Consider the following 24,131-nt stretch of genomic DNA (forward strand, 5'->3'; position numbering starts at 1 on the left):
GATCCGTTTGACGTTGACACAATATGGTGCCATTTCAAACGGATCCGTCCCCATTGACTTTCAATGTAAAGTCTGGAGTTCTTTTATACCATCGGATTGGAGTTTTCTCCAATCCGATGGTATATTTTAACTTGTAGCGTCCCCATCACCATGGGAACGCCTCTATGTTAGAATATACTGTCGGATATGAGCTACATCGTGAAACTCATTTCCGACAGTATATTCTAACACAGAGGCGTTCCCATGGTGATGGAGACGCTTCAGGTTAGAATATACAAAAAAACTGTGTACATGACTGCCCCCTGCTGCCTGGCAGGTGCTGCCAGGCAGCAGGGGGCAGACCCCCCCCCCCCCCCTGTTTTTAACTCATTGGTGGCCAGTGGGCCCCCCCTCCCCTGTTGTTAACTCGTTGGTGGCCAGTGTGCGCACCCCCCTCCCTCCCTCCCTCCCTCTATTGTTTTAATACATTGGGGCCAGTGTGCGCGCGCCCCCCAACCCCCCCCCCTCCCTCCCTCTATTGTTTTAATACATTGGGGCCAGTGTGCGCGCGCCCCCCAACCCCCCCTCCCTCCCTCTATTGTTTTAATACATTGGGGCCAGTGTGCGCGCGCCCCCCCAACCCCCCCTCCCTCCCTCTATTGTTTTAATACATTGGGGCCAGTGTGCGCACCCCCCCCAACCCCCCCCCCCCCTCCCTCCCCCTATTGTAATCATCATTGGTGGCAGCGGAGTAGAAGATTTTCCTACTTACCTGGCTGCTGGCTGCTGCGATGTCTGCGTCCGGCCGGGAGCTCCTCCTACTGGTAAGTGACAGCAATGCGCCGCACAGACCTGTCACTTACCAGTAGGAGGAGCTCCCGGCCGGACGCAGACATCGCAGCAGCCAGCAGCCAGGTAAGTATGAATCTTCTACTCCGCTGCCACCGATGATGATTACAATAGAGGGAGGGAGGGAGGGGGGGGGGGGGGTTGGGGGGGTGCGCACACTGGCCCCAATGTATTAAAACAATAGAGGGAGGGAGGGGGGGTTGGGGGGGCGCGCGCACACTGGCCCCAATGTATTAAAACAATAGAGGGAGGGAGGGGGGGTTGGGGGGGCGCGCGCACACTGGCCCCAATGTATTCAAACAATAGAGGGAGGGAGGGGGGGTTGGGGGGCGCGCGCACACTGGCCCCAATGTATTAAAACAATAGAGGGAGGGAGGGAGGGGGGTGCGCACACTGGCCACCAACGAGTTAACAACAGGGGAGGGGGGGGGGCCGCACAATGATATTCAAACTGGGGAGGGGGGGGTCTGCCCCCTGCTGCCTGGCAGCCCTGATCTCTTACAGGGGGATATGATGGGGTTAATTGTACTATCATATCCCCCTGTAAGAGATCGGGTGCTGCCAGGCAGCAGGGGGCAGTCTTGTACACAGTTTGTAGTGTATTCTAACTAGAAGCGTCCCATCACCATGGGAACGCCTCTGTGTTAGAATATACTGTCGGATATGAGTTTTCACGAAGTGAAAACTCAGCTCTGAAAAAGCTTTTATGCAGACGGATCTTCGGATCCGTCTGTATGAAACTAACCTACGGCCACGGATCACGGACACGGATGCCAATCTTGTGTGCATCCGTGTTCTTTCACGGACCCATTGACTTGAATGGGCCCGTGAACCGTTGGCCGTGAAAAAAATAGGACAGGTCATATTTTTTTCACGGCCAGGAAACACGGCTCACGGATGCGGCTGCCAAACGGTGCATTTTCCGATTTTTCCACGGACCCATTGAAAGTCAATGGGTCCGTGAAAAAAAACGGAAAACGGCACAACGGCCACGGATGCACACAACGGTCGTGTGCATGAGGCCTTAGGCCTCATGCACACGACCGTTGTGTGCATCCGTGGCCGTTGTGCCGTTTTCCGTTTTTTTTCACGGACCCATTGACTGTGCATGAGGCCTTAGGCCTCATGCACACGACCGTTGTGTGCATCCGTGGCCGTTGTGCCGTTTTCCGTTTTTTTTCACGGACCCATTGACTTTCAATGGGTCCGTGGAAAAATCGGAAAATGCACCGTTTGGCAGCCGCATCCGTGAGCCGTGTTTCCTGGCCGTGAAAAAAATATGACCTGTCCTATTTTTTTCACGGCCAACGGTTCACGGGCCCATTCAAGTCAATGGGTCCGTGAAAGAACACGGATGCACACAAGATTGGCATCCGTGTCCGTGATCCGTGGCCGTAGGTTAGTTTCATACAGACGGATCCGAAGATCCGTCTGCATAAAAGCTTTTTCAGAGCTGAGTTTTCACTTCGTGAAAACTCATATCCGACAGTATATTCTAACACAGAGGCGTTCCCATGGTGATGGGACGCTTCTAGTTAGAATACACTACAAACTGTGTACAAGACTGCCCCCTGCTGCCTGGCAGCACCCGATCTCTTACAGGGGGATATGATAGTACAATTAACCCCATCATATCCCCCTGTAAGAGATCAGGGCTGCCAGGCAGCAGGGGGCAGACCCCCCCCTCCCCAGTTTGAATATCATTGTGCGGCCCCCACCCCCCTCCCCTGTTGTTAACTCGTTGGTGGCCAGTGTGCGCACCCCCCTCCCTCCCTCCCTCTATTGTTTTAATACATTGGGGCCAGTGTGCGCGCGCCCCCCAACCCCCCCTCCCTCCCTCTATTGTTTGAATACATTGGGGCCAGTGTGCGCGCGCCCCCCCAACCCCCCCTCCCTCCCTCTATTGTTTTAATACATTGGGGCCAGTGTGCGCGCGCCCCCCCAACCCCCCCTCCCTCCCTCTATTGTTTTAATACATTGGGGCCAGTGTGCGCACCCCCCCAACCCCCCCCCCCCCCTCCCTCCCTCTATTGTAATCATCATCGGTGGCAGCGGAGTAGAAGATTCATACTTACCTGGCTGCTGGCTGCTGCGATGTCTGCGTCCGGCCGGGAGCTCCTCCTACTGGTAAGTGACAGGTCTGTGCGGCGCATTGCTGTCACTTACCAGTAGGAGGAGCTCCCGGCCGGACGCAGACATCGCAGCAGCCAGCAGCCAGGTAAGTAGGAAAATCTTCTACTCCGCTGCCACCAATGATGATTACAATAGGGGGAGGGAGGGGGGGGGGGGGGTTGGGGGGGTGCGCACACTGGCCCCAATGTATTAAAACAATAGAGGGAGGGAGGGGGGGTTGGGGGGGCGCGCGCACACTGGCCCCAATGTATTAAAACAATAGAGGGAGGGAGGGGGGGTTGGGGGGGCGCGCGCACACTGGCCCCAATGTATTAAAACAATAGAGGGAGGGAGGGGGGGTTGGGGGGGCGCGCGCACACTGGCCCCAATGTATTAAAACAATAGAGGGAGGGAGGGGGGGTTGGGGGGGCGCGCGCACACTGGCCCCAATGTATTAAAACAATAGAGGGAGGGAGGGGGGTTGGGGGGGCGCGCGCACACTGGCCCCAATGTATTAAAACAATAGAGGGAGGGAGGGGGGGTTGGGGGGCGCGCGCACACTGGCCCCAATGTATTAAAACAATAGAGGGAGGGAGGGAGGGGGGTGCGCACACTGGCCACCAACGAGTTAACAACAGGGGAGGGGGGGCCCACTGGCCACCAATGAGTTAAAAACAGGGGGGGGGGGGTCTGCCCCCTGCTGCCTGGCAGCACCCGATCTCTTACAGGGGGATATGATAGTACAATTAACCCCATCATATCCCCCTGTAAGAGATCAGGGCTGCCAGGCAGCAGGGGGCAGACCCCCCCCTCCCCAGTTTGAATATCATTGTGCGGCCCCCCCCCCTCCCCTGTTGTTAACTCGTTGGTGGCCAGTGTGCGCACCCCCCTCCCTCCCTCCCTCTATTGTTTTAATACATTGGGGCCAGTGTGCGCGCGCCCCCCAACCCCCCCTCCCTCCCTCTATTGTTTGAATACATTGGGGCCAGTGTGCGCGCGCCCCCCCAACCCCCCCTCCCTCCCTCTATTGTTTTAATACATTGGGGCCAGTGTGCGCGCGCCCCCCCAACCCCCCCTCCCTCCCTCTATTGTTTTAATACATTGGGGCCAGTGTGCGCACCCCCCCAACCCCCCCCCCCCTCCCTCCCTCCCTCTATTGTAATCATCATCGGTGGCAGCGGAGTAGAAGATTCATACTTACCTGGCTGCTGGCTGCTGCGATGTCTGCGTCCGGCCGGGAGCTCCTCCTACTGGTAAGTGACAGGTCTGTGCGGCGCATTGCTGTCACTTACCAGTAGGAGGAGCTCCCGGCCGGACGCAGACATCGCAGCAGCCAGCAGCCAGGTAAGTAGGAAAATCTTCTACTCCGCTGCCACCAATGATGATTACAATAGGGGGAGGGAGGGGGGGGGGGGTTGGGGGGGTGCGCACACTGGCCCCAATGTATTAAAACAATAGAGGGAGGGAGGGGGGGTTGGGGGGGCGCGCGCACACTGGCCCCAATGTATTAAAACAATAGAGGGAGGGAGGGGGGGTTGGGGGGCGCGCGCACACTGGCCCCAATGTATTAAAACAATAGAGGGAGGGAGGGAGGGGGGTGCGCACACTGGCCACCAACGAGTTAACAACAGGGGAGGGGGGGCCCACTGGCCACCAATGAGTTAAAAACAGGGGGGGGGGGGGGGTCTGCCCCCTGCTGCCTGGCAGCACCTGCCAGGCAGCAGGGGGCAGTCATGTACACAGTTTTTTTGTATATTCTAACCTGAAGCGTCTCCATCACCATGGGAACGCCTCTGTGTTAGAATATACTGTCGGAAATGAGTTTCACGATGTAGCTCATATCCGACAGTATATTCTAACATAGAGGCGTTCCCATGGTGATGGGGACGCTACAAGTTAAAATATACCATCGGATTGGAGAAAACTCCAATCCGATGGTATAACAGAACTCCAGACTTTACATTGAAAGTCAATGGGGACGGATCCGTTTGAAATGGCACCATATTGTGTCAACGTCAAACGGATCCGTCCCCATTGACTTGCATTGTAATTCAGGACGGATCCGTTTGGCTCCGCACGGCCAGGCGGACACCAAAATGACTTTTTTTTTCATGTCCGTGGATCCTCCAAAAATCAAGGAAGACCCACGGACGGAAAAACAGTCACGGATCACGGACCAACGGAACCCCGTTTTGCGGACCGTGAAAAAAAACGTCCGTGTGCATGAGGCCTTAGGTTGTATTTTTTGGGACAGACCTAAATGTCTAATCCTTTAAAAATTGATTACTAATTTCTCTTTTTCTTTCTTTCTTTATTTTAGATAATGCGCTAGGTATGGAATGACACAAGGACGTTTGTGGGATACACTGGTCTGATGGCTACATGATCCTATGGATATGCATAAAATAGATATATTTTTGGGTTTTACTGTATGTACCAGTATTGCGTACTCTGGTTATGGACGGCTCTTCCACGTGTGATATCTTTAGTGTATGAATACATTTCTGTAGAGGAGATCCCTCTTCCACTGTGCTTTTTAGAATCCAAAGGGATAACAGCGATAGATGCGGCATTTGTTTGCTAGTCTCCATCCGACTTTCCCTGTGTTGGTTAAGAATAGCATGCACCTGACGGTGAACAGCTGATTCTTACGTTGATTCACTATTAAACAGCCCGTGTGTTTGAAAAGTATGAATGACATTGGCCGGATGGATATAATCGGGACCTACACGAAGTCTCGGTGCCTGCGCTGTGGCATGTGTGGTCAGCGACCTTTTCCAATATGGCAGCTGGATGGAAGAACCAGTCTGCGCAAACTCCAGTACAGCTAATTTTCGTCATATTGACGCAGGCATTATGCACGGAATCCAGGGCATGCGTAGTGAGGTTTTCTAGACACCAATGCCAGCATTGAAGTACACATGGGATCGCGTTGCACCGGGTCAGTGTGTCCTTACACAACATAGATGCTATTCCCCCTCAGCGCATTTAATCATTAGCACCTGGCACTTTAGATATTTAACTAGTTCAATGCTGAATGTACACATGCATATGCACCTTGTAACATAGTACATAAGGCCAAAAAAGACATTTGTCCATCCAGTTCGGCCTGTTATCCTGCAAGTTGATCCAGAGGAAGGCAAAAAAAACCTGTGAGGTAGAAGCCAATTTTCCCCACTTTAGGGGAATAAAAAATTCCTTCCTGACTCTAATCAGGCAATCAGAATAACTCCCTGGATCATCGACCCCTCTCTAGTAGCTATAGCCTGTAATATTATTACACTCCAGAAATACATCCAGGCCCCTTTTGAATTCCTTTATTGTACTCACCATCACCACTTCCTCAGGCAGAGAGTTCCATAGTCTCACTGCTCTTACCGTAAAGAATCCTCTTCTGTATGTATGTAGGAAGTTTTAAGAAAGCAGTACGCTTGGACACAATAGTTTATGAATTGTATTCGGATAATTTAGATATGGAATATGAGATATTTTAATAATAGATTGTACACCCATAGACATTTTGTACTTTTTGCAATTGATGTATTGTTGACACATTTAAGGGTTAAGTTCACTGATTGATGTATTCGTCATGTGACACTATGATGTAATGTTTTGTGGGTATATAGCTTGTTCACTTTGTCCTGTGACTTTGCTTGAGAAAGGCTCTGGTAAAGAGAGAAACGTCTCAACACAATATGGGTAAATAAACTTTCTTTTTTTCACTTTATTAGGCTACTTTCACACTTGCGCTTGATCGGATCCGTTCTGAACGGATCCGATCATATTAATGCAGACGGAGGCTCCGTTCAGTACGGATCCATCTGCATTAATAACTTAGAAAAATTTCTAAGTGCGAAAGTAGCCTGAGCGGATCCGTTCAGACTTTCAATGTAAAGTCAATGGGGGACGGATCCGCTTGAAGATTGAGCCATATGGTGTCATCTTCAAGCGGATCCGTTCCCATTGACTTACATTGTAAGTCTGGACGGATCCGCACGCCTCCGCACGGCCAGGCGGACAGCTGAACGCTGCAAGCAGCGTTCAGCTGTCCGCCTGGCCGTGCGGAGGCGAGCGGAGCGGAGGCTGAACGCCGCCAGACTGATGCAGTCTGAGCGGATCCGCATCCATTCAGACTGCATCAGGGCTGGACGGAAGCGTTCTGCTCTGCTCGTGAGCCCCTTCAAACGGAGCTCACGAGCGGACAGCAGAACGCTAGTGTGAAAGTAGCCTTATATGTTGGAGTGCTGCTTGCTTTTAGTATATATATATATATATATATATATATATATATACATTTTTAATTTAAATTTTTATTTTTTTCTTCTTTTATATATATATATATATAGCAGCAAACAAATAAAGTAGCAGCACACCACTAAATGCACTAAGACTGAGTATACAGGTGAATATGTGAACAGGGTCAAATACATGACGCCAATATTATTATTATTATTATTAATAATAATAATAATATTGGCGTCATGTATTTGACCCTGTTCACATATTCACCTGTATACTCAGTCTTAGTGCATTTAGTGGTGTGCTGCTACTTTATTTGTTTGCTGTATTATTGCCGGGTAGCTTGCACCTGCGATTAGTCTCAGGAGGTGCTGTTCCGTTTTTTGCTTATATGTATATTATAGAGGACTAGGCATCCTCTTTGGAACTTAGCACTCCTCGCCCATCCCCCAGCCCTTGGTGTTTTTAAATCAGAGTGAAAATGGAGCTGGACCCTCCATGTTAGAGTAGGTCCCACCTGATAAGAAGCAACCTTGTCGCCGGGTAGGTGGGCCCGACATATTTTTGATCAATAATATGCGCTAATAGCTTCTTTACTGCATTTGCAGTAAATAATAATAATAATAATAATATTGGCGTCATGTATTTGACCCTGTTCACATATTCACCTGTATACTCAGTCTTAGTGCATTTAGTGGTGTGCTGCTACTTTATTTGTTTGCTGTATTATTGCCGGGTAGCTTGCACCTGCGATTAGTCTCAGGAGGTGCTGTTCCGTTTTTTGCTAAATTCCTAAAGAATTATTAGGAACACCATACTAATACGGTGTTGGACCCCCTTTTGCCTTCAGAACTGCCTTAATTGTACGTGGCATTGATTCAACAAGGTGCTGATAGCAGTCTTTAGAAATGTTGGCCCATATTGATAGGATAGCATCTTGCAGTTGATGGAGATTTGAGGGATGCACATCCAGGGCACGAAGCTCCTGTTCCACCACATCCCAAAGATGCTCTATTGGGTTGAGATCTGGTGACTGTGGGGGCCATTTTAGTACAGTGAACTCATTGTCATGTTCAAGAAACCAATTTGAAATGATTCAAGCTTTGTGACATGGTGCATTATCCTGCTGGAAGTAGCCATCAGAGGATGGGTATATGGTGGTCATGAAGGGATGGACATGGTCAGAAAAGTGTGCCCAGAAAACATCCCCCACACCATTACACCACCACCACCAGCCTGCACAGGGGTAACAAGGCATGATGGATACATAGAAACATAGAATGTGTCGGCAGATAAGAACTATTTGGCCCATCTAGTCTGCCCAATATACTGAATACTATGGATAGCCCCTGGCCCTATCTTATATGAAGGATAGCCTTATGCCTATCCCATGCATGCTTAAACTTCTCCACTGTATTTGCAGCTACCACTTCTGCAGGACGGCTATTCCATGCATCCACTACTCTCTCAGTAAAGTAATACTTCCTGATATTACTTTAAACCTTTGCCCCTCTAATTTAAAACTATGTCCTCTTGTAGCAATTTTTCTTCTTTTAAATATTCTCTCCTCTTTTACCTTGTTGATTCCCTTTATGTATTTAAAAGTTTCTATCATATCCCCTCTGTCTCGTCTTTCTTCCAAGCTATACATGTTAAGGTCCTTTAATCTTTCCTGGTAAGTTTTATCCTGCAATCCATGTACCAGTTTAGTAGCTCTTCTCTGAACTCTCTCCAAAGTATCAATATCCTTCTGGAGATATGGTCTCCAGTACTGAGCACAATACTCCAAATGAGGTCTCACTAGTGCTCTGTAGAGCGGTATGAGCACCTCCCTCTTTCTACTGGTAATGCCTCTCCCTATACACCCAAGCATTCTGCTAGCATTTCCTGCTGCTCTATGACATTGTCTGCCTACCTTTAAGTCTTCTGAAATAATGATCCCTAAATCCCTTTCCTCAGATACATGTTCTCATTCTGTTTACGCCAAATTCAGACTCTACCATTTGAATGTCTCAACAGAAATCGAGACTCTTTAGACCAGGCAACATTTCTCCAGTCTTCAACAGTCCAATTTTGGTGAGCTTGTGCAAATTGTAGCCTCTTTTTCCTATTTGTAGTGGAGATGAGTGGTACCCGGTGGGGTCTTCTGCTGTTGTAGCCCACCTTTCTTTCCCATTCTGACATTCAGTTTGGAGTTCAGGAGATTGTCTTGACCAGGACCACAACCCTACATGCATTGAAGCAACTGCCATGTGATTGGTTGACTAGACATTAATGAGAAATAGAACAGGTGTTCCTAATAATTCTTTAGGTGAGTGTTTATATATATATATATATATATATATATATATGTTTTTTTTTTTAACTATATATTACAAATACATGTATGATTTTTTATTTTTGGGGACATAGAGATCATGATGAAAAACATTTGTTCGTAACATTGCTGGCTGCAATATAACTAGGGCTTCTATCACACAATACTTCTTGTTTACACTTTAGACCCCCCCCCCCCCCCCCCTCTATTTAGTTAGTTGAAACACACAGTTATTAACTTCAAACGCTATTGATTCCCACATTATTTGGCAGAACAATGAAGGACTTACCTGGCAAAGTAGCAAACTGTCTGTGTAGCTGTTCCATGATATCGACAGCGAGCAGCGGCCTGATCTCTTGCTGCATAATTTCATCTGTAGATTTAATGAAAAATCCTAATTGAGTCACATCAGCACAATATCACTGACCAAACATGCAATGCAGAAGAGAGAGGGACAGCTCAGCTGTTTCCACATCATTTCTAGCTGTAAACAACCTTCTTCTCTCGCCCCTGTAGTTTTTTTAGTGTGTAAATGCTCACATATCGCAGTCATTTATTCATACGTAGCTATATGTCCTCTTCATGTTTAACTCTGAGAATTGAGCCTTGCCAAACTTTTGGATACAGTTCTCTGACCAGCCTTTGCCCCTAAGCACTCTACAGAAACCAGGCTTGGCTTGGTCGTGAATGGTTTCGCTGTGTGGTAGACGGCCGCCAGGACCTAGCTCCTCCATGAGGCTTCACGGCTTACACTGGGTCCTCTTTGTTATACACTGTGCTCACTGAACTTTTCTGAAGTTTATTCTTTCATGACTGTGTTAAGTGAATAGTTCTGCAAAGGAATAAGGAATTGACTAATGCTAAAAATAAAGGATAACATCGTTTAACTAGAAAGCTGATGCTGGTCACATCTCGAAATGCATAGTCTAGGAGAATTTCACATCAAATTCCCAAGCTTTCAAAAACACACACAAAGTAAAAGTTCAGACCATGACTGTATCTCATAGGAAAAAGAAAATTATGCTGGATCAGCTGAATGGGACAGAAAATGAGGTGGATTTTCCCTTACACTGTTGTTCCTATTTCTTCTTCCAGACGACTTTATTAAATTGCAGAGCTGAAATATGAGACCCTCAAGCCTGAACCATATTGAAAGTTCAGACACAGGATAGGTTTGGATACAGTAAGAGTAGGTAAGGAAACACTACACTAAAAAAATATAGTACAGGAACTGGGTTGGTATGATTTATGGCAGGAACAAGACCATGTGTTTTTCATAAGTGCACAAACCTTTATCACGTATAGATATGTGCATTCTCCGTTATCTGTGGTGTGTGGATTAACTGACCCACTTTCAAGGGGTAGGATGAGACTGCATCTTTTTTGGGGTTGATCTTTTGGATGCACATGAAAAGATAAAAATGAAATTGTAGTATTTTTTTTATATCAACAGAGGTTTATGCTTCTTTCACACGGGCGTCGAGTGTGAAAGCCGGATAGGATGCGAATATGTTGCGGGAAAATGCACAATTTTTCCACGCGAGTGCAAAGCGTTTTAATGCGTTTTGCATGCGAGTGAGAAAAATCGGCATGTTTGGTACCCAGACCCAAACCCGGACTTCTTCACAGAAGTTCGGGTTTGGGTTAGGTGTTGTGTAGATTTTATTATTTTCCCTTATAACATGGTTATAAGGGAAAATAATAGCATTCTTAATACAGAATGCTAAGTAAATTAGAGATGGAGGGGTAAAAAAATTAATAAAAAAAAATTAAACTCACCTCATCCACTTGTTCGCACAGCCCAGCTTGTCTTCTTTCTTCTTCTTTGAGGACCTGGGAGAAAAGGACCTTTGGTGACGTCACTGCGCTCATCACATGGTCCATCACCATGGTGATGGGCCATGTGATTGCCATGTGATGGCTCCGCACTCATCATATGGTCCATCACATGGTCAATCACCATGGTGATAGACTATGTGATGAGCACAGTGACGTCACCAAAGGTCCTTTTCCTCCCAGGTCCTCAAAGAAGAAGAATAAAGACAAGCCGGGCTTCGCAAACAAGTGGATGAGGTGAGTTTAATTATTATTATTTTTTTTAACCCCTCCATCCCAAATTTACTTAGCATTCTGTATTAATAGTGCTATTGTTTTCCCTTATAACCATGTTATAAGGGAAAATAATACAGATCGGGTCCCCAGCCCGATCGTCACCTAGCAACCATGCGTAAAAATCGCACCGCATCCGCACTTGCTTGCAGATGCTTGCGATTTTCACGCAGCCCCATTCGCTCCTATGGGGCCTGTGTTGCGTGAAAAACGCACAATATAGAGCATGCTGCAATTTTCACGCAACGCACAAGTGATGCGTGAAAATCACCGCTCATGTGGACAGCCCCATCGGAGTAAATGGGTCCAGATTCAGTACGGGTGCAATGCATTCACCTCACGCATTGTACCCGCGTGGAATTCTCGCCCGCGTGAAAGGGGCCTTAGTGTCAGGACTGATAGCATGGGAAACATTTAAGGAGTATTATAAAGAATATATTATTAAGGAACTTGGTTGGTATAAAAAAGGTATTAAGAAACAAGAGGTGAATTAAGAAATTGTATTTAAAAGAATAAAGTACAGTATATTATAGATACATCAGATTCCTATAAAGCAGGCATGCTCAACCTGCAGCCCTCCAGCAAATGTACAACTACTAGCATACTCTAATACCTGCAGGCTGTCCAGGCATGCTAGGAGTTGTAGTTTTTCAACAGCTGGAGGGTCGCAGGTTGGGCATCCTTGCTATAAAGAATGGCAGGAGGCCATTAAGGTTTAAAAAAATTGTACATTGTCTGAATCCTTGAAAACCCAACAGTTCTTGAATGCAAATGGGCTTATGAAGCTAGAAGATGCTTGCCAATATTATCATAAATCAACAAGGCAAAAAATATATATTACCAATAAAGACAGGAAAATGAAAGATACCCAAAATTGCTCTGATTGTGGTATTCTGGGGGAAAGTGGAAGGGGAAGCCTTTCTTAAAGAAAATGGCCAGTAGACATAGTAGTATGTGGTGAAACTGATAACTGATGTAGTATATAAATAACACTTAGTCCTCATGCACACGACCGTGCCGTTTTTTTGCGGTCCGCAAACGGCGGATCTGCAAAAAACGGAAGGCGCCGGCAATATAAATGCCTATTCGTTTCCGAATAACGCGGACAAGAATAGGACATGTTATATTTTTTAGCGGGGCCGCGGAACGGAGCCATGGATGCGTACAGCACACGGAGTGCTGTCCGCATCTTTTGCGGCCCCATTGAAATGAATGGGTCCGCATCCAAGCCAACCCAAACATAAGGCCTTAGAATGATATAATCGATTTATTCTATTACATTTATGTAGAATAATATTAAATTATATTTAAAATATTGTTTAACGCCTGAATGGCTGGGATACATGTTTTCCTTTGTGTTATACTTTGCTTATCACATGAAAACAGAAGGATTCCCAGTTAACTGTTCACATGTATGAAATGGTGATGCTATATAGTGTATGCGCTTTATCAATGGGTACAGCAGCAAACAATAATGTACCCAAGATGACTGAGGTTTAATGCAGCCATAATTTAGTATAACTGTAGCATTAACAGAAAATGGTTACAGAAATATTCCTAAAGACCCTTATGAAGGTGTAAATGCCCAAAGAACACACTGTCTAAACATACACCACAGAGTATAAGAGAATATGTGTACATACACTTCCTGGCAGCATATTCAAGGTTAAGGCACCTTCCAAGGAAATAATGATATGATGCCATCTCTCCTTCTGTTATCCGAACCAAGGTGAATAGCTTTACATTTTTGGGCATCTGCTGGCCACATCTTGAACACCAGTATGCCATGGACAGAGGAAGAAGCAGCTGTGACACATAGCCTGCCCTGCACACAAGGTCTTATCCCTGAGCCAGGCACTTATCTCTCCTAAGACTACAGGAGGATATATTCTTCAGAGACAACTCACTGGTGATACCGGTTAATACCTTGACAGCTTATTGACTATTGTGTTTTCCTTAAAATGTCAGTGATCTTCCTAAAAATAGCACTAGCATTGCTATGAAGGTCCACCGATGGTCACTTGCTGGATAATGTGCTTGGCACAGTGATTAGAAATAAAAAACAATCATCGGTGCTGATATCCTGATATGTCACAGCCACAGCACTTTCCCTGGGGACTATAGAAAAGGGTGAGAGCACCTCCTCCCCACTCCCCTTCTCCATGATAGCCTATTCAGTCATAGATTAAAGAGGACCCATAACCTCTACTGACATGTAGGTTTTATTAACTATTTGAATCCTGCTTGCAATAAGAATTCCCAAGCATCTATCCTTATGAATCTATAATGTGCCATTCCTTTATTATTCCTGCTTGAAATTATGAATACATTACTAGCAGTTTGCAATGAAGGGGGTACTAATGTCCCTGCACAGTCTGACACTATCCACTCTGTGCCGGCAGTGTCAGACTGGGCAGGGACACACGCCCAATTGGTAACAACCATCTGGACTTTTATTACAAAATGCTAGTAATTCATTCATAACTTCTAGCAGGAATAATACAACGTAGAGTCATAACAATAGATGCTCCAATCCCCAATGGGGATTACGAGTAGTTGCTATAATAAGGAGATGTTACTTATTCTCTTTAAAGAAAATGTACATCTCAAAAGCATACAGTATGTGCCATAAGAAGAGCCACTGATGCTGCAACAAAGAAGGAACGTATGCAGTAGCTCAGCTTGTCCACATCCTCCTATGGTTGGCATTAAGTAGCAATCCATATCCCAATACTGGAAAAATAGAATTATGTCCACTAAAGCCTCATGCACACGGCCGTACCAGATTTTTGTTCTACAAACAGATTCTTGAAAAACAGATAGCGTCCATGTGCATTCCAGTTTTCTCTCACTCCGATCAATAGAAAAGGCTAGTCATCTCCGCAAAAATGGACAAGTATAGGGCCTGCAGTGAGATTCCCGGATCAGGCACCCAGATCTGTTAGCCACTTGCCGACCACCTGTAAACTATATAAGTCCAGGCAATAAGCAATGTTTTAACCGTCTGTGCGGAGATTGTAGTTGCACACTAATCATGCAGATGCGGGAGCGGGGGAGCCCGCAGAGAGTGACAGCAGGGCTCCCTATGGAGAAGGCTCACTGTCCATGTCTTCATCTTTGCTCTATACACAGCGCTCAACGAGCACTGTGTTTAGAGATCAAGAAGCGGCAATGCTCCAGTCCCATCGGTCATCTCCGGGGGTCGGAAGTCTGCACAGCTGGCTGGGCCTTATCAGATCCAGATCAGCTCTCCAGTGAGGTTGTACAGTGCTGTACAGTCTCTCTGGGGGCTGCATCCTCCCTGTTACTGGGGATACTATGTCAGCCCCTGTTACAGGAGAAATATAAAAAAAAATGTCAAGTTAAATGTCCCCTAAAGGTCTTGTATTACCTTATAGTGGGCACAAAGTGTAAAATAAAATAACAAACATAACAAAGTAAAAAAACAATAAACTACAATAAAAAATGACAAAAAAGTAAAGCCCCATATATTATTGACAAAAGGCGCAATTTTTTTTTTTTACAGAAACGGGAAAAAAAGTTATAGCTTTCCAAGTTGCATGTACTAAAAAAACAGCAAATGTGCCTGGTCAGGAAGAAGGATAAATGGCCCAATTGGGGACATTTATCAAACTGGTGTAAAGTAGAACTGGCTTAGTTGCCCATAGCAACCAATCAGATTCCACCTCTCATTACTCACAGCTCCTTTGGAAAACGAAAGGTGGAATCTGATTGTTTGCACTAAGCCAGTTCTACTTTACACCAGCTTGATAAACAGTGTCGGACTGGGGTACCTAGGGCCCACCAGTAAAATGTATTTTAGAGGCCCACCATACGGATACAATCTAACAAGTATTTTTTATGAACATAGGCTGGTTGAGGTGCTGTACATTGAATATATGTATGTAGTACACTAAATCTAATGTGTTATGTGCCACTTGTGCAGGGGGTGGGAGACTAGGGGCCCACCTTGCTCAGGGGCCCACCGGGGGATTCTCCTGTACCCCTGTGGGGCAGTCCGAGCCTGTTGATAAATGACCCCAAATGTGTGCATGACCTCACTGACTTTTAAAGGTCTGTGTGCTATTGATTTTATAAAAGAATAGCACGCAGAATAAAAATACAGTCATCTGCATGAGGCATAAAGTAGTAAATCTACAAATGGACATAACGCAAGGAGATTTATCAAAATAGAAGGTGATGTCCTAGACCAGACTTGATTCCTTGTGTGGGATGCACCTAATTATTAAGAGACATACTTCTTGATAAATTATGTGCATCTCTGGCCCTTTGCACATCATAAAATCAAGTCTATGAAAGCTAGGAGGGGCCCTCTGCTTCTTCAGTCCAGCCCGCAGAAGGTTAAAGAGTCAGAACACCACAATGGGGAATTTCCCAGCTCTGACTCCATATACATATGTCCATATATGGAGTCAGTGTTATGAACATGAAAGGGGTATTCCCAAGCATGGTCACTATGCTGTGTATATAAATCTAATTTAGACTCTATTTTTGAAATGTCTCTGTGGGGCTTTGAACTCACAACCTTCTACATTAAGGGCAAGAACCTTAACCACTGGGCTATAGAGCTCAACACTGAGTCAGTGTGGAAAAACCTCATTGAAGTTTCTCTTGTATACTACAAGAGCAACTTCTATGCTGTTTTTAACAGAAGAGAAACTTCTATGACGTTTTTCAGCACAGACGTAGCATTGAGTTCTATAGCCCAGTGGTTAAGGTTCCGCCCCTTAATGTAGACGGTTGTGAATACAAATCCCTACAGAAACTTTTTTAAAATAGAGGCTAAATAAAACTTAAATACACAGGGTGTTTCTAACAGTGGAAAATTTGATCTTATTGAGAAAAAAAAGGAGCAAAATGTAAAATATGATCAAATAACACCCGTATTAACCTACACCAACCCTTTTAACTTGTGTTACCAGTATTTTTTAAATGTTTCTGTGGGGATTTGAACTCACAACCTTCTATATTACATGTAAAAACCTTAACCACTGAGCTATAGAGCTCAATGCTAATTTAATGCTAAAAAACCTCATAGAAGTTTCTCTTGTATAATACAATGAGGTTTTTCAGCATAAACATAGCATTAAACTCTACAGCCCAGTGGTTAAGGTTTTTGCCCTAAATGTAGAAGGTTGTGAGTTTGAATCCCCACAGAAACATTTTAAAAATAGAAGCTAAATGAAACTTAAATACAGAAGGTGTCCCCAACGGTAAAAAGTTTGATTTTATTGAGAAACAAAATGGAGCAAAACGTAAAATATGATCAAATAACACATAACAAATAACACATATTAACCCACACCAACCTTTTTAACTTGTGTAACCAGTATTTTTTGTTGGGAAAGGTGGCAACCCTAACAGCCCCCCCCCCCACCCCATCCCCACACATACTCAGGACCTCTATAGGCCAGCTCACTGCAGCAAGCTAAGCCTCATCAGGACGAAGCCGCTGAGGTGAAACGCGCGTCGAGGTCTTGTGCTTTGGGCTTACCCTTGCGTTCATCATGTCCTCAGGTACGTTCCACGTATAGTACTACGGTATATCTATACATGGTCCCATATCACATCCATATTAGGCCCAGGATACCATCCGTGGGGCACTATCAAATCTTGATATCCAGTGACCGATTCTATTTGTGACATTTATTATATATGTCTTAGTCTTGGATGTCTATGTATATATATTTTTTGTATATGTAGGTACTGCGCGACTTGTACTCCCTATTGCTTTCTCAATCAGAATGGCACCATGAAGATACGTAATGGTTATAGCAGGGACTTACAGTTTGGTTGTGATGTCTTAATCCCAGATGCTCCTCTGTGGGTGCTGTTCTACTGCGTCTTTCCAATTTTCTTCTTTTCTTTTTTTCTTTTTTGTTTTTGGTGCCGTTCGGGATGAGGGAAGGTTTGGGGAGCTGGGCCCTAATAGTAACAACTGTTTTTTAAATAAGAATATTACTTGAGCTTGCCCCGGCCGGTGGCGCCGCTCGTGATTTAAAAGAAGCCGCTTGTTCGCGCTCGCTCGGAGCGCTGCGTGACGTCACGACAGTGGCTACGGTGGACCAGGAGGACCAAAGTTCTCTCCAACGCGTTTCGATTAGTTCGCTAATCTTCGTCAGGGATGCGTCCTCTGTCTCCCGATGCTACTTTTGAAGGTAAGTAACTCCTCCCTTCCCTGATTCCTACATCCCTGGCTTGCTTGATTGATATCTTAGTTGAAGGCAAATAGTTCTATTTCTGAATTGAGACCCGAGGGTACCAGAGTGTTTAAGTTAAATATCCAGCGGCTTTCTGATCTGGACATTTTCTTGATAAAATCTCCTCCTCTTTTATCTTTTTTAACTATTTCAATACCCCGGAAAGTGGTGCCGCTATATTTTCCTCCGTGTTTGTCCTTATAGTGTCTGGAAAGTGGGTGGCCCTCGTATTTCCTTCCTATGTTATAAATGTGTTCCCCTATTCTTTTACTTATAGTTCTCTTGGTTCGTCCTATGTATATTTTTTTGCACGGACATGTTATAGCATATATTGCACCCTGACTGCTGCAGGTTATATGATCTTTTATTTTATATGTTTCTGTGTCCCCTGTCCATTCATTTTTTATTTCTATGCTGGTGTGCTGTTTTTTGTTTGTCTTTAGTTTTTTGCAGACACTACAATAGCCGCATGGGACAAAGCCTCCCTGGGATTTTGTTCCAAGAATGGTTTTTTGTTTCTCATTCTGTTTACTCAAGCATTTGTTAGTGGGGGCTATTATACTGCCCACATTTTTGGCCTTTCTGTATATGAATTTAGGATTTTTTGGGATTTGGTCTCCTATTATTTTGTCTTCCTTCAAGGTTTCCCAATGTTTTTTGATGATCCTTCTCAGTATTCCTGCTTGGCTATTGTATTGTGTGATGATTGGTGGCATTTCAAAGGTTTCCGTTTTTATGTTTTCTTCTGGTTTTTTCTTCTTTTTGATTAACTCCTGTCTGTCTAATTTTCCTACTGATTCTTTCTGAATTTGTAGCTTATCCATGTTGTAGCCTTTCTCTTCAAATTTCTTTATCATTTTGTCTGCCTCGGTTCGGTATTCACTTTCCTTTGTACAGTTACGTTTTAGTCTCATCAATTGTCCCTTAGGAATATTTTCCAACCACTGTGGGAGGTGGCAGCTTTCACGGGATATGAAGCCGTTGACGTCTGTGGGTTTGTTGTATGTCCTGGTTTCTATTTTGCCATCCTCTATGTAGATGGTTAGGTCCAAGAAATTTATTTCATTCTGACTGAATATAGGTGTAAATTCTAGGTGGTAATCATTGTTGTTAATTTCTTCGAAAAATGTATTGAGGGCTTCCTTTTCTCCTGCCCAAATGAATATAATATCGTCTATGAAACGTTTCCATAGGACGAGATTCGACCGGAGCTCGCCGTGGGGATAGATGACTTGATGTTCCCACTGTCCAACATATATGTTAGCGAACCCCGGTGCGAATCTCGTCCCCATCGCGGTCCCCCATTGCTGTATGTAGAACTTGTCCTCAAATATGAAGTAGTTTCTTTTTAGAATGAACATAATGCATGCACCAATAAAATCTATTTGTTTCTCGGGGAGAATTCCCTGGTTCTGTAAGCAGGTTTTGGCTGCGTTACATCCTTTCTCATTTTCAATGATGGTGTATAGGGATTTGACATCCAGAGTGCCTAGAATGTAATGTGGTTCCCATTTGACCTGGTTTAAGATGTTGAGGATGTGCTGGGTGTCTTTCAGGTGTGTTGGTAATAGGTCTACACACGGTTGCAGGAAGCGGTCTATATATTCGGATAGATTGCTTGTCAGGCACTCTACTCCTGATATAATTGGTCTTCCTGGGGGGTCTATTATACTTTTATGGATTTTTGGGTTATAATAAAATGCGGCAATTCTGGGTTGTTTTGTTTCTATGTATTCAGCCTCTTTAGGGTTGAGGATGGCTTCTGTTTTCCCTTTTCTGACTAGTTCACCTAGTTCCTTTCTGAATCCTTCTGTAGGGTCACTTTTTAGTATTTTATATGTTTTTTTGTCGCCTAGTAGTTTATATGCTTCCTGTTGGTATTTTGCTTTATCCATTATCACAATACCCCCGCCTTTATCCGCAGGTCTTAGAATGATTTTATTATTTTCTTGTATCTTTGTTAATGCTTCCCGTTCTGCATGGGATATGTTTCCTAGGTGTTTTTTGTTTTGTTTCTGTTTTTTGGGGCTTTTGATTTTTCGTATGTCCTTTGTGACCATATTCATAAAACTGTTTAGTGCCTGTGAATATTCTTGCACGGGATGGTATTTGGATTTTGCTTTTAGATCCGTATGTTTGTATCCCTTTACTGGATTGTTGTCTTCTATTACTTCTGTTTTGTCGAGTCGGTGGGATTTATTGCTGTCTGTCCCATTAATGTTGTTTTTTTGTTGTTTTTTTATAAAATATTTCTTTAGCGCTAGTCTTCTCATAAATTTGCGTATCCCTATGAAAGCTTCAAATTTGTTGAACGACGTACTTGGTGCAAATTTCAACCCTTTTTCCAGGATATTTTGTTCTCCCTTTGTTAGTATATGTGTGCTAAGGTTAAAAAATTTTTGTTCTGACCCCCTTCCAATCTCCTTTTTGTTTTAGTTTCTTCTTTTGGGCGAGTTTCCCTCCTCTATTACCCCTCTTGCGCTTTTTCTTCTCAGAAAAAAATCCTGTTTCACAGTTCTTTTTATAGTTGTTCTTTTTTCTCTCTGTTCATTACGTCCTCTTTCCTGCTCTTGAGATTTGTCTCTGTGTGTGTTTCTTGTTACCATTGTTGGGTTTGTAGTTCTTGATTCTTTTCTCCTGGTATCGTGGTTACTTGTAGTAACCTTCACATTATTTCCATCCATATTAAGTTCTTTCTTATTTTTTTGATTTTTTTGATGATGGTCTTCTAATAGGTCTTGTCTGTCTTTTTCTTCTTCTTTTTCTTCTTCTTTTTCTCGTGTTTTCTTCTGTTGACGGGAGGGAGTTATTTCTTCTTCATCTGTTTCATAATTCGTTAATACATCATAGCGGTTGTCCGTCTTTGTTTCGTTTCTATTTGTTACATCGTTTTGTCCTCTGATTCTGACTTCTGGGGTTATTGGTATTGATTGTTCTATTTGAGTGTTCCCCTCGTCTTGGTAATTCTCCTCTTCATGTACTGTGAAGATGGATGTATGTTCCTCCACTTCACTATATCTACCTTCGTCCAGTGTTTGGAAGGAATCCTGGCTATTATGTTCCGTGTGATTTTTAGGTAGTGCATCGCGGTTGAATTTTCTGCTCTTCTTTTCTTTAATTTCCTCTTCTTTTTGATGGATCCTCCTTTTTATGTTTTCTACCAGTTGATGAATGCTCGCATGATCTTTCCAGGGTCTCAATGTCTCAAATGTTGCCATTATTATTTTATTGGTTTTACGCAATCTTTCTCCCCTTTTGTTGATGATAAATTTGATAGCATTGCGGGAGAATTCATGGAACATGCGTTCCCATTCATTTATTATACCATGTTCTCCCATGTCCCCTGATAGTGTCTTTTCTACTTTTAATCCTTTGGGTATGATGTCCCACTCAAGATATTTTTCTAATGAGGTAATTTCCCATAGGTCCTTCATTTCAAGAATTAGTAGTTGTTCTAATTCTCTGAGTGTGTCCTTCACATATGTAAACTGTATGCCGTTGTCTTGATTGAATGTTTTGGATTGTCTCTTGTATGAACCAAAGAAGTTTTGTACCCTCTGTATTCTGTCTTTTCTGTCCCACCATAATTTTGACATTATTTCTTTATGTGGTAGGTCTATTTTATTTTTGTTGTCAGTGTTGTTGTCTCCACGTTTTGTCTTATTCTTAATTGGTTTTTAGTCCTATTGGACTGAATTTATGTGGCAGTATGTTTTCCACAATATTGTAATTTCTATTTTTATTTTTGTTTTTATTTTTATTTTTCTCTTATTCTTATTTATAAAATTTATCTATTTTAATCGTTTTATTTTGTTTTGGAATTATTAGATGGTTGTTTATGTGCAGCTGGCCTAGGTGTGTTGGCGATATGTGGTAAAGGTAATACTATAGTAGTACACCGGCGCTTGCAATGAGTTTAGCTGACGCAGCGGTACCGCAACGGTATCGCCACCGTTTGATATCAAGTGAATGATGTAAGTAATGTATATGTAGGTACTGCGCGACTTGTACTCCCTATTGCTTTCTCAATCAGAATGGCACCATGAAGATACGTAATGGTTATAGCAGGGACTTACAGTTTGGTTGTGATGTCTTAATTATATCAGGAGTAGAGTGCCTGACAATCAATCTATCCGAATATATAGACCGCTTCCTGCAACCGTGTGTAGACCTATTACCAACACACCTGAAAGACACCCAGCACATCCTCAACATCTTAAACCAGGTCAAATGGGAACCACATTACATTCTAGGCACTCTGGATGTCAAATCCCTATACACCATCATTGAAAATGAGAAAGGATGTAACGCAGCCAAAACCTGCTTACAGAACCAGGGAATTCTCCCCGAGAAACAAATAGATTTTATTGGTGCATGCATTATGTTTATTCTAAAAAGAAACTACTTCATATTTGAGGACAAGTTCTACATACAGCAATGGGGGACCGCGATGGGGACGAGATTCGCACCGGGGATTCGCTAACATATATGTTGGACAGTGGGAACATCAAGTCATCTATCCCCACGGCGAGCTCCGGTCGAATCTCGTCCTATGGAAACGTTTCATAGACGATATTATATTCATTTGGGCAGGAGAAAAGGAAGCCCTCAATACATTTTTCGAAGAAATTAACAACAATGATTACCACCTAGAATTTACACCTATATTCAGTCAGAATGAAATAAATTTCTTGGACCTAACCATCTACATAGAGGATGGCAAAATAGAAACCAGGACATACAACAAACCCACAGACGTCAACGGCTTCATATCCCGTGAAAGCTGCCACCTCCCACAGTGGTTGGAAAATATTCCTAAGGGACAATTGATGAGACTAAAACGTAACTGTACAAAGGAAAGTGAATACCGAACCGAGGCAGACAAAATGATAAAGAAATTTGAAGAGAAAGGCTACAACATGGATAAGCTACAAATTCAGAAAGAATCAGTAGGAAAATTAGACAGACAGGAGTTAATCAAAAAGAAGAAAAAACCAGAAGAAAACATAAAAACGGAAACCTTTGAAATGCCACCAATCATCACACAATACAATAGCCAAGCAGGAATACTGAGAAGGATCATCAAAAAACATTGGGAAACCTTGAAGGAAGACAAAATAATAGGAGACCAAATCCCAAAAAATCCTAAATTCATATACAGAAAGGCCAAAAATGTGGGCAGTATAATAGCCCCCACTAACAAATGCTTGAGTAAACAGAATGAGAAACAAAAAACCATTCTTGGAACAAAATCCCAGGGAGGCTTTGTCCCATGCGGCTATTGTAGTGTCTGCAAAAAACTAAAGACAAACAAAAAACAGCACACCAGCATAGAAATAAAAAATGAATGGACAGGGGACACAGAAACATATAAAATAAAAGATCATATAACCTGCAGCAGTCAGGGTGCAATATATGCTATAACATGTCCGTGCAAAAAAATATACATAGGACGAACCAAGAGAACTATAAGTAAAAGAATAGGGGAACACATTTATAACATAGGAAGGAAATACGAGGGCCACCCACTTTCCAGACACTATAAGGACAAACACGGAGGAAAATATAGCGGCACCACTTTCCGGGGTATTGAAATAGTTAAAAAAGATAAAAGAGGAGGAGATTTTATCAAGAAAATGTCCAGATCAGAAAGCCGCTGGATATTTAACTTAAACACTCTGGTACCCTCGGGTCTCAATTCAGAAATAGAACTATTTGCCTTCAACTAAGATATCAATCAAGCAAGCCAGGGATGTAGGAATCAGGGAAGGGAGGAGTTACTTACCTTCAAAAGTAGCATCGGGAGACAGAGGACGCATCCCTGACGAAGATTAGCGAACTAATCGAAACGCGTTGGAGAGAACTTTGGTCCTCCTGGTCCACCGTAGCCACTGTCGTGACGTCACGCAGCGCTCCGAGCGAGCGCGAACAAGCGGCTTCTTTTAAATCACGAGCGGCGCCACCGGCCGGGGCAAGCTCAAGTAATATTCTTATTTAAAAAACAGTTGTTACTATTAGGGCCCAGCTCCCCAAACCTTCCCTCATCCCGAACGGCACCAAAAACAAAAAAGAAAAAAGAAAAGAAGAAAATTGGAAAGACGCAGGAGAACAGCACCCACAGAGGAGCATCTGGGATTAAGACATCACAACCAAACTGTAAGTCCCTGCTATAACCATTACGTATCTTCATGGTGCCATTCTGATTGAGAAAGCAATAGGGAGTACAAGTCGCGCAGTACCTACATATACATTACTTACATCATTCACTTGATATCAAACGGTGGCGATACCGTTGCGGTACCGCT

At 43.9% G+C, this 24,131-nt stretch overlaps 1 protein-coding gene across 1 annotated transcript in view; it reads right to left on the bottom strand.

Annotated features, from left to right (window-relative positions):
- MCF2L2 (MCF.2 cell line derived transforming sequence-like 2) overlaps positions 1-24,131 on the bottom strand; it is a 508,793-nt gene that overhangs the window by 437,916 nt on the left and 46,746 nt on the right. The window contains exon 2 of the mRNA XM_044288562.1: positions 9,786-9,869. Coding sequence (XP_044144497.1) covers positions 9,786-9,869 — 84 coding nt within the window. The remainder of the gene's footprint in view (positions 1-9,785; positions 9,870-24,131) is intronic.

Source organism: Bufo gargarizans, chromosome 4 (genome assembly GCF_014858855.1).
Source record: "Bufo gargarizans isolate SCDJY-AF-19 chromosome 4, ASM1485885v1, whole genome shotgun sequence".
NCBI lineage: Eukaryota > Metazoa > Chordata > Amphibia > Anura > Bufonidae > Bufo > Bufo gargarizans.